Raw genomic sequence first — 12,500 nt, forward strand, 5'->3', positions numbered from 1 at the left:
GTGCCAGACCTGTTCTTTATTGAGTTCCCTCGGTGTTGCCCAGCCCGCCGGCAATCCAGCGTGAAGCACGAGCCCCACATGTATCCTTCGTTGTCAGGGTAGGGGCAGTGGCACGCCCTCCCTAGCACTGGAACACCTGCAGGAACCGCAACTCCCACAATCCCCCACACCACCCCTTGTAAATCAACCTGGCCGTTGGTTCTCATTTCCACATGTGCCCGTCAGCCTCTAATCTCCACGTCTATCGGCGTGACGGACGCCCAAGCACAACCCCCTCCACCTTCCCATCTGTAGGAGTTAAGGGTGGTTCACCCTCCATAGGAGATGGGTGCTTGAGTGGGTGCTTCTATTTCGTTCGCCAAAGAGACACCCAAAGTCGCTCATTCCGTGACATCTGGCAACCTTTATTACGTGAGGATCCCGTAATTGAAGCTGTTCTTCACTGCGATGTGTCGTTATGATTTTGATGATTTTGGAGACATTTTTGATGATTTTTACCTGTAGCATACCGCGGCGAAGTCATGGGCTACGCTGGTGACCTAGAGACCCATGAGGTACCTGCTATCTATGCAGAAGTATGAATTATATATAATTCATCCATTACACTTCAGAGGGTCAGGGGTAACACTGAATGAGGAGAGACATGAGAGATGAATTATGGCCGGTGCCAAGAAGTCCAATCCTTTATGGATAATACCGCTGACACGGGTCCACAGTCATTAAACATCCTGCGGTTGATTGATGGTGGGGGGAGAGAGGGAGTAAGAGAGAGAGAGAGAGAGAGAGGGGCAGCGACTGGGGAGAAAAGGGAGAAAGAGGGGAAGGAGAGAGAGAAGAGAGACGCAGAGAGAGCAAGAAAAACAAAGCAATAAAAGGGTAGCAGCAAGTTACATTTGGGGACACAAATTTGCATGCATTAGTCTAAGTTTACATGCTAATCACCGGCAGTAAGGATATCCTTGTCTTTTTAATAAAAAACAAACCTAATTTAAAAATTCAGGTTCAGTCAGTTCAGGTCCTGGCAGTCATATGTAGGAACCGAAGCCCATCCATGTAGCAGGTCAGAACAGGGGGCTCCAGTGTACACGGTGTACAGGTGATGTATCGCGTTACGTTCCACTAGCAGCATACTCGGAGGTCAATTATAAAGCAGTACAGCTCACACATGGCTTTGTGCCACAAGTCTGCAAAGTCCTAACCAGACAAGGAGAGCTCATTGGAAGATTATAGATAACAAGCAACATAAAGCACAGAAATATATGAAAGCTATCGCATGTGAATCTAATTGTACCCTGGAATTCCTCCTTAATCCTATGCATTTCAGAGTGGTTTACGCAGATGTGAGCTTTTGTTTGAGCTAGGAAGTTTTTTTTTTATCTTTTTGAGATTTATTTTCTGAGGTTAGGAATGGTCTGGACTGCAGAAGTATGTGCTGCGGAGCAGGGAGCGGTCGCTAAATTAAAACAGAGCTTCACGTCACTCACGTCGGCTTTGCATGTCGAGGAGAAAAGCATTAGCCATGCTCCCTGCACACAGCTATCCTGGAACCCTTATTGTATTTCAGTTTCCACTGAATACTCTCTCAAATTCTTTGTTTTCTTTCTAATCATAATAATATTCAAATTATAATAATATTTAAAAAGTAGAATTATTTTAATGTTTTTTTATTATCTTATTATTATCTTTTTTATCCTTATAAGTACTCCTAAAATATTCAAAGAGTGGTAAATAATGGGTGTTTATGTGTTTGTGTACTTGAGTGTATGAGTCTCTTTTGTTTGTTGGCATGAGCACACGTGTTTGTATGTAGTTGTGCATGCATGCAGGTATACATGTGGTAATGTGACTGGGTAGAGGCATGCATTAGAGATTGTTTGTGTGTGTGTTTACATTTGTGTTTTGCTTTGCATGTATGGGTTCAAGGTTATGCTAAACGTCTGTGGAAGGAGACTGAAGTAAACCAGAGCCAAGATGTTTATCCATTGTTTAATTTCCCTCCATGTCTGCCTCAACCCCCCTCTGAAGTCTGCTACTCTCGTATGTTCATTGCACACAATACTCGCTAAGGTCCTGACCTCCCCAACATACATACACATGCACACACACACACACACACGCACGCACGCACGCACGCACGCACGTATGCACGCACACACACACACACACACACACACAGACCCACCTTATCACTGTCTCTATCTCTCTTTCTATACAGGCAGACACCCAGACACTCACACAATACACGGTCAAACACATACACGTACAAGCACACACACCCACACACACACACACACACACACACACACATACACATACACACACACACACACAAACACACACACATTCATACTTACACTACAAACATGTGGATCTACAGAGCTGTCTGTAATTTAATTCATATTATTCCATCAAGATTAGGTGATATATACGTGCAGCCATCTGTAGTTTATAGGACTCCTGTCTCTACCTGATTTATTGAACACTCACCCACAGACCCAATGGCGTGCCAGTAATCAGTACACACTACATACGCACACACAAAACTTCAATGTTAAAACAATACCCACGGACGTATAGGATTCCCTACATTCGCCTTCGCCCCACATATAGTCTGCTTTAAAAAAACAAAGCAGATCCTCTTTCTGCCTGAACAGTAAACATGAAACGGAGAGGCATGAAGTAGTGTCAAAGACTTGTGTGGTTTGCCCGTCTCCCCAACCCAGGGCCAGATCTATACATTACGCGGGGGAACCAAAGAGACCCTCGGAGACCCTCAGAGACCCTCACAGACCCATGTTTTCCACTTCTCAGAAGAACGAGAACCAACGTCTCTGAGTCCTCCCCCACACCACCTCTCTCGAAACGCGAACACATCACGTTCTCGTATTCCCCACCACAAACTTTAAAAAGAATAAAAGAATATCCGAGACGAACGACTTCTGCCACGGTTGCTATTATTCGAATTAGGATTATTATTATCTGTATTATCCCACGGTGCCAGTGAAGGCAGCGGGCTGAAGCAGTCGGTCGACCCGCCAGTGGGAACGCCGGCGCCACAAAATCGACGCAGACAAACCTCTGGTGCCGCCGTGCGATTGGTCGTGGGCTCCGGTGTGACTTGCTCCATTGCGTACTGAAGGACACTTAATAGAACAGGAGAGGTCCAAACGCATTTCCAAAACCCCTGTATGGCATGGACGTGCCAATGGACGGTCCAAACCACAGCGCCCCCTGTGCCAGCTGCTGCCACAGCCCACCTCGGTGGAGGGAATTTAATCGGGTGTAAAAGCCTTGGTGCCTCACAGCCAGTTACACAACACGTCGTCTTCTAAACGGATCCTTATGCGGCTCTGTGTTAAAGCATCGATTTAGAGTATGTTGGATGCGGGTGAGAGGGGGGGTGGGGGGGGGAGTCAAATTATGGTTTATGTAGCATCACACCAGCTGTGTGTCTGTCTATTGAATGGACTTGACTGGTGTAGCGAAAGAGCATTTGCCGCTAGCCGAGTGGAATAAAAGAACAATAAATAATGCTATAGCGCGTGGAAATGCTTCACATTGTGATGTAAATATTTGACTTTGTCCCCCGGTGAAAAGTGTAGCGCAATGTAAACAAATTATGATCGGGGCTGTGCGTGCTCCATACGTTTAGCGTTGGGATCAGTCAGCGTTGTTTTCCTTGGCCTACAGACACCGCTGGAGCCAATCAGAGATTCTGTCCTTCAACGCCCGCCCGCACCCCACCATGTTGGCTCAGTTGGGTCGTTCCTACGGTTGGGTTTTGAACCCGACTTCAGAGGGCTTTTTGAGCTAAAGCGTAATATTGCTCAGGTCTAAGGTCATCAATTTGGCTCTGGGGATACAGCGCACAAATTATTATATTTATGTAATCATACCAAAACAAGATGATTTAATAGTTGTTAGTGGTTGAGATAATCACTGTAGATGTTTTCAATCCATACCGTCTGAAATGTTTTACTTTTTGTATTGCAGTTTGCATGCAGGTCTGTTTGTAATTGAAACCGCTTGTAATTATTATTAACAGAGGGTGCTTCCCTTAAAACCTCACGTGGCATGCCTATATGAATCACTGTAGCGTCAACGCTATCAGAAACAGTTATCCACAGTGAACAATGTGGCATTGAGAAGGCCATATGTGATGACTGCATCTCTTTCATCACACTCCATGTAACCGTACTCGCGTCCAAGGGACTGAGGACTGGGTTTTAAGAGTGGGCCGGCTTCCGCGGAGTATCAGCTCCACTGAGCCGTGTCCAACTCGCCCCGCTGCTCCTGATGATTTACTAACCGAGGGCGAGTCGGTGCCAGGTTTTTAGAAAGGACCGTTTCAAACGACGCATTATGCGAGTGAACCATGAGACCACAACAGCGTGCTAGGGTTTTAATTCATTGAGAGCCCGTTTTTTGGGGGGTAATTTGGGGGTATGCCCTGATGTGGAGTCAACTGGCTTAAGTCAAAGCGTGCAACAAATGGTAGATTGTTCGCTGATTCACTGTGTTTTGCTCAATTTTTCCTTTTAACACTCCAGGTAAAGGCCAGGGTATAACTTTGTGTTTCAGGTAACACAGGATGAAGTCAGGGCCACCTACCTTGGGAGATTAACTATAGGCCTTGCAGTTTAAATATGATCAACATTTAAGTTTTGAGAATGTTTTGGCAAAAGCTGAAACAAAACTGCCTTCATGTTTTTAGTGTCTGCTTGTCATCTTCTTTTGTTTGGCATCTCTCCTTCAAAATGAGGCACGCATGATAACCTCAGTGCCTTGACGTCATACTCAAGCAGGCTCTTCTCCTCATGGTAATTATTATACTAGGTTTATGAGTATGTTAAGCAGCATAAAAAATAAAGAACATGCACTGAAACAGACCCTGTATTTGAAATCTCAAACCACAGCTTTTTAGCACTCACAGTACCCTGTATATCACTCCCTTAAAACAAACACATTATCCAGATATTCAGTGAGAAGGAAAAGTTAACTTTTCAAAGTGAATGTACAAGGCCCAGTCAAGGGTTTGAATGATGATGTCTGTGATCTCCATACGAGAGCGTCATGTGGCTTCATGTGAAAGGTGCAGGTGTGTTTTAGGATCAGTCTCTCCCAGTCTTTGGTAATGGGTGATTTATGGCATGGTTGAATCAATCTGTTTATAACATGTACAGTATTCTAGTTTGGTATAGAAAAAGAACAGCATTTATGTGTGCATGTGTGTGTGTGTGTTTGTGTGCATGTGTGTGTGTGTTGGGATAATAGGAGCGAAGGTTTCCACAGGGCAGATCACGTTCCTTGCTCTGGTTTACTATCGTTTGGCCAATCTCCTTTTTTGTCCATTTCATAACAGAAACACACACACACACACACACACACACACACACACACATACAGAAACACACAAACAGAAACACACACACATAAAAAATAAAGAAATATACTATTGCAAAAGCTAGACAATAGAATAGCCACAAACACACGCACACACACACAAAAAAATGCAAGTCGCCTCCGTCGCATTCATTCCCTCTGGGTTGAGTTCAGCCGCCAAATAGAAGTCCTTCTTCCGGCCGGCTCGACAAAGACGCATTGTCTCAGATAAACCCTAGACAGCAACACACTGAAGTACCATATTACACGATTGACCAAAAACCAAACAGCCAGTAAGACCAACGCAGCTTCTGTCATCAAAAGACGATATCTTTGTGCATGTTATGGGGCAAATAAGGAGGATAGGACTGTTGTTTTCCCATTAAAACAAATAACGAGGGTATTTGTTCCTAGTCAACTATTGTTGGACGTGTTCTGTGAGAACTGTGTTGACCACGATAAGAGGTTTGTGAGATCCAGATGTTTTCTGTTGGATTTGTGGAATCCATGACTTTATGTCTCTGTCTGAGTAAACTACAATTTTTCTTTTTCTTTGGAAACGTTTGGTAGACTATTCCGATTTTCTCTGGGAAATCTGGAATTGCAGCCAATAGCTTTCAGGAGTTCATGTTCGGGAAATCACAGGACAGGACAGGAAGTAATATCTAAACCCTGGGCTCATCTCAAAAGGCAAGATTAACTTTGTATTGGGATCACAATGACGCAGCATTCAGTATTAGACTTTCTTGAGTTTTTTCAATAATGTATCAGACATAGTATTCGTAAAATGATCCACTTGCCTGATGACTCCAAAATGTGTTTCCAATTGAATTCATTGATTTTTCTTATTTATTTTTTGTGAGCATTTATATTTTTATTTACACACAACAACAAAGAAAATGATTTATTTTGGTCATTTTTTTGTACTCTTTGTACTCATTTTTTTTTATACTCATTTATTTGTACTTTGGATTGCTTTGAGAAAGATAGATACTTTCTTTCATTTCAGCTATACCGTCCAACACCCTAGGCTAACAATTGTCTTGCTCGCTAGTGAGGCAGTAGCCTAGGGTGTTGAACGGTGTTATTATGTACAGCTATACCTGAAAGAGAATATTGCTTGTGACGGCTTCCAATACAAGATACAAACACTTTAAAGATAATGAAGTAGATGGGAGGGTGAATGAAAAACCATAACACATGTATAAAGTAAGAATTTAAAAATAATTCTTGTGACTAGAGTTGGTTGAATCCAGCCAGTTGATGGACTTTTTCAGTAATCTTTTGGAGCATTTGATTCAGACAAATGTATACCAAATAAACTGTATTCATAGCCAAAGCCAATATCAGCATCAAATAGACGACAACCCTAATGAACCTTGACAGCATATGCTTACAAAATCAAATGGAAGAGCTATACTATTCTGAAGTAATTTAGTCCCCATCTCAGCTACGTCAAGCTCATTGGCTCCTGGTGTTTTTTAATGAAGCTTAGGCACAAGACAATTTAAAAATAAACAAGATCCATGCAGAGTAGGCAGATGGTTAAACAGAGTAGGAAGCTCCTGCATTCCAATTTATGAATCTCATCAACACTGTCTCAAAGTAACAAAGTCATTCATTATCTCCCCCCTCTCTCTCTCTCTCTCTCTCTCTCTCTCTCTCTCTCTCTCTCTCTCTCTCTCTCTCTCTCTCTCTCTCTCTCTCTCTCTCTCTCTCTCTCTCTATCACCTGTCTCAGATCCACTGGCCTCCATTGCCAGGCAACAGGGATGACTGCATCCAGAGGGGTAAAGAACCCCAGGTAAGTGGCTTTACTTCACCAATCTTCCTGATCGCGTGCCTTGAACGTAAACTATACCTGGCTCTCTGTTGTACTGATTGCTCTGAGGAACTCATCTTTTAAGGAACGTTAAACAAACAAACCTTTAAAACTGAACCCGTCAACTCCATCCCCAAAACAATTGGCAATGTGATTTTTCCTAGTTTAGAAGGCATTGGCATAAGAATTGTCTGCGCATCAAGAAAGACCCAATTTCCCAAAAACAGTGTTTCACAGTTGATTGTGATGTCCCAGAGGTTCGGTCACATTCTTCTGGTTAATCTCTTTTGAATCTCTGTGTAATCATCCTCGAGGGCCACGAGGCAGATTTCCCCCCCAAAACAAAAAAAGACAAATGAAATTACCGGAAAAAACTGTCTCCCCCAAAGAGTCACCCGGACCAGAGAGACAAAACAACACTAACGCTAAACACAAGCCGGCCTGATTGGTACGGCGTCCTCCTGGCCTGCAGCACGTGCAGCAGACTGGGGATAACGTTAGAACCCAGCCTCATCAGACCACAGCCACGCTTTTTAACACATGACTGAAGTTTCCTGCCCTGCGGCGCTGTCGCCTCTGATCTGCTTCCTATGCATCCCCCCCCCTGTATACATTAAGACAAACAACGGCGAGAAGCTCACCCTGTCGCAGGGGACCAGATGTAGACGGGAGGCTCCGTTCTCCTCCTCTTAATGAAGACCGGGGGAGGAGGGGGAATTAAGGCCTGAGGCTCGCCAGGAAGAGAGGGGGAAAACAAGCAGGCCAGCACGCTGTCTCGTTTCAACACATTTCTGGCCGGACGAGAGTTTTCATCAGCATTTTGAAAAGGCAGTTCATCCATATTAAAACTTAAACTTCTTGGTTTTTCTCCACCAGCCACCTGCAGAGGGCTGGATCTTGTCCCAGTTGTGATTTTTTTTCTGAGACATGTGTTTTCCACGACCACACATCATCTGCGAGGCCGGCTTTTCCAGATTAATCCATTTTGGGAGGTTTATAAAAAGTTCAGTTTTCATAACAGAAGAAACAAAAGTTTTGTCTTTAACTTATTATATTCAGCGAACAGGCTGAGTGAATACATCAAGGGCAGAAAGTTGGAGGATAAAGATGAAATGAGGGCAGAGGACGATGATGAAGGAGCAATGAAATACTCAAAGGAAAGAAGATGGATGTCTTATGTAACTCCCAGTCTCAACTCGAAACCGATGCAGAAACCGATGCAGTCATTTTGATGCAATAACTGAAAGTTATTCTATGAGCAATTTTTCATTTAATTAATCAAAATTTGAATTGGTCTTCGCTGAAGTGGTTCTTTCATGGAAGCAGCGAAACAATACAACTTTCTGAATAGCCTTCAAACCTTAACTCCTTGGGCCTTGATCAGCAACACCTGAACGGCCAGAGAAGCAGAGAGCAAGAGGAGAACAAGAAAGAAGGAGCTCTTATGAAAAGTCATTAACGAAGTGAATGTTCATTTGGGCTCGGGAAAATACAAGAAAATAGTCAATGGAGCAAAATAAATAAAGAAAATTGAAGGGCTTGTTTGGAAAATGGAACTGAAAAAAGCAAAGTACATAAGGCAAATGAGGAGAAAAAAACGATAAGCAATAAAGAAAGAATGAAGAAAAAATAACAAAGGAACGAAAGAAAAAGCTGGGGGCTGTGTTGTGACGAGGACTCTTTGATGTGTCGAGACACCATGCAACTCCCTCCAAGATGGAGTAGGCCACTCAGTGGCTTTGTGGTTCCTAGACTTCATAAAACAACTGCAATTACTGCTTTATACGCACATAAACACATGGCCAAACACACACACACGCACGCGCATGTACTCAAGTTATGACAACACAAATACTTAAACACATGCATTGCATGTACACACACACACCCCACACACACACATACACACACACAAACACACACACATAAATTTGCTGACATGGCGATATTTAACATTTTGAACTTGTAAACAAACACACTGAATCCCGCAGTATGTACTGTACGCACACAAAGAGAAAACAGATTAAAAAAAAGCTTCTTCCAAAAGTTGTGTTTATGACAAGAAATGTCTTAATGCCCATATGGTATTCGTTAGTTTGTGCACATTTGTGTCATTGTATGTGTGTCTGTATGTGTGTGTGTGTGTGTGTGTGTGTGTGTGCGTGCGCACATATGAGTTGTGTGTGTATGTGTGTGTTTGTATCTATTCATAGTGTTTGTAGTGGCGGGTAAGATGCTTGTATCTTCAGTCATTTTTATGAGCATTTCCTTCCCCTGTTGCCCTTGGGGCTGGTTACGTGTATGTGTGTGTTTTTGTGTGTGTGTGTCTTTGTGTGTGTGTGTGTGTGTGTGTGTGTCTGTGTGTGCTTATGACTGTGTGCATGTGTGCACATGTTTGTGTGTGACGGAGCTATCGCAGTGCATTCCTCCACGACCCCTAAGTGTAGAAGCACACACGTATTGGTCAAAAGCCTCTTCTGCTCCCTGTCCTCTGGCTGTGCTGATCTCTGTGCTGCCAAGACAGAGACAGGAACACATGTACAAACACACTTAATGAGAGAGAGAGAGAGAGAGAGAGAGAGAGAGAGAGAGAGAGAGAGAGAGAGAGAGAGAGAGAGAGAGAGAGAGAGAGAGAGAGAGAGAGAGAGAGGATGAAAGAGAGTGAAAGAGAGAGAGAGAGAGAGAGAGAGAGAGAGAGAGAGAGAGAGAGAGAGAGAGAGAGAGAGAGAGAGAGAGAGAGAGAGAGAGAGAGAGAGACAGACAATGTTGACAGGCTAATCTTTCCTGGCTGGGCCTGGCTCCATCATTACTATCTGGACCACAGGTCTTCCTGACCCCACCCCACTCAAACCAGAGGCAAGACGTTCACTTTGTTTAAAACACTAACTAAAACTGTTAAAAATTGATCTTGGCTGCTTTAGAATACAGATTCTACCTGCCAAAAGCATCTCTGTCACTAGGATTGTGGTCTGCATTGTTTGTGAAGCAATCTTTAATGAGAAGAAGATGGTCCCCTCTCTTTATTGAGCACCATCTCTCTCTCTCTCTCTCTCTCCCCCTCCCTATTTCTGATCTCTCTCTCACTTCACCCATCCAAATGCATGATGGTTAATCAACATATAATAGCCAAATGCAAAAAATTCCCCCAAAAATGCAATCATCTCATGCATGACCATGAGATAATACAACCAATCATTTTTCTTCAGTGTTGAGGGTGGCTTATTATAATAGTGTGGCTAGTTTTGTAAACTTTCCACTCGGGCCTTAAACCCATCTCTGTCCCTGGCCCGTGGTCAGTGCATGTTTCCTCTGGGGCTCCCTGGTATCCAGTAACCAGCAGGCCTTTAAGACGACCTCTGAGACCATTACGCAGCTGCTGAGACCAAACGCTTGAACTGGGGCTTACACGCTTTGGCCATCCAGCTCCGAAACGCTCTCCATAGCGTATCCACATGTGTGCGTATCCACATGTGTGTGTGTGTGTGTCTGTGTGTGTGTGTGTGTGTGTGTGTGTGTGTGTGTGTGTGTGTGTGTGTGTGTGTGTGTGTGTGTGTGTGTGTGTGTGTGTGTGTTAGGCCTGGATCTCTGTGAGTGTGTCGCTGTTTGATGGCTCTCCACTGAGCACTGTCTTACGTGGGAAGCTTCTCGCCACATTCCTGACCCTCCACTCCTTGGTATGGTCAGGCTAGGTCCAGCGTGGTCCACGCTCTGGTGGACTCCACCGCTACAACTAATTCAATTTAGTCATCAGTGAACAGATGGCTTCATGTGTCTTTGAGGGCCCTGCAGATGTTATAGCAGACTAGTTGTTGTGTGAAAATTGCAGGACTTAATGAGTCTTTTTGGACACTACGACACAGCATATGTGATTCTTATCGTACAATTGTAGGAATTTCTGGCTTAACATTCCCAAGTTATGAGGTGCCGGTTATAATAGCTAAATGAACAGCGATGTGATGTGCCAAGATGAGACAAATCACTCAGTTTCAGTGAGGGTGCTAATCCAAGCGTTTGGACGCGGTGACAGAGCGTATCATTTTTCTCCACTCGATTGAAGACACATTTCCCGACGCCTCTCAGAGCCGTAGCAAAAAAAATGATCCCAGAGCTCCATGACTTCAAGCCATCCCTCCCTAACACCTTCATGAAAACATGTTTCAAATGAGGACTCCACATGTCCTAATTGATTAAGTCCAACGGTTGACAGAGATGACAAGCAGCCCTCTACACCCCCCTGGTCCTCAGACCCACAGTGCTGACCCAGGCAAACTGCTGCTAGTAATTACAACGCCCCTGGGTTCCCGGTGGGGGACTGGGTCTATGGTTCTTGGATACATGCGGTTCCTCCCTGAAACACTAATTAAAGGACGGACACTCACGGAGAGAAGAAATGAGCTTTGAGGCCCTGGCTTGTTTCTGGTGGTTTGTGCCTCCCATCTTGCAGTTTAACCTCAGAAAGACCACACAACGTTGCGGAACAATCCCTGGGTGTGAGGCAGGAATGTGTTTCCCTACTTTGGTGTAAACCTTCTCACTTAATTCTTGATCCTTTAAATGGTCCAGCAGACAACACAGATCTCTATTGTCCCGCTCTGCAGGGTCTGCAACACAACAGATTCAGTCGAGCTGACATCGATCTGAACGGCTATCATGTATCAGAGTTCATTTTTTTATTTTTTTATTTTTTTATTCTTGATCAAGATGTTGATTCTATTCATATTGTATTGTCAATTGTCACTTCATTCTATTGAACCCATCTATACATCTTGTAATCAATAATAGTGTGAATGTAACAATATCTAAAATGGTTATACTAATGTAAAGTATTGACCGTGTAGTAAGTAAGTGTTTTTGCTGCCTGGCACATGTGTGTTAAGTCTCTGCATTGATGCCCTTTTAACGTATTGAAGTTAGTGTATCAATGTCTTTTAAAGCATGTCCCCCGGACCAGGGATAATAGGGTAATTAAAAGGAACGGATGGTTAATCACAGTGAACAGAAGTGTACCCCTTGACAATTGTAAAAACCTTGACTTAGAAAGAATCAGGAAATAATGAGCTTACATAGATTTGCAAGTAAAATACATTTGGATTGGTCCATGCATGAGTGCCCCAATCATGTGTTGATTAGATCCTGTGAATACAACAATTGTTTGTCTAAAATATGAGGTCAAAGGGTGCACTGAATCCCAGCAGGATCATAAAGCCACTCATACTATTGGGAATTCCTGAATCCTTTCGTACAATGAGCTGCAACTCAGTGTCTAGAAGTGAAAACTCTCTTTGGTCCAAAACAGA

General features: G+C 43.6%; 1 protein-coding gene across 1 annotated transcript in view; it reads left to right on the top strand.

Moving 5' to 3' along the window:
* Positions 1-12,500, top strand: part of LOC311360121 (semaphorin-3G-like) — a gene marked incomplete at its 5' end in the record, with an annotated part of 55,400 nt that overhangs the window by 16,775 nt on the left and 26,125 nt on the right. Inside the window, 1 exon segment of the mRNA XM_084480221.1 lies at positions 7,123-7,185. Coding sequence (XP_084336347.1) covers positions 7,123-7,185 — 63 coding nt within the window.

Source organism: Micromesistius poutassou, assembly GCF_964030765.1.
Source record: "Micromesistius poutassou genome assembly, chromosome: 15".
Taxonomy (NCBI): Eukaryota; Metazoa; Chordata; class Actinopteri; order Gadiformes; family Gadidae; genus Micromesistius; species Micromesistius poutassou.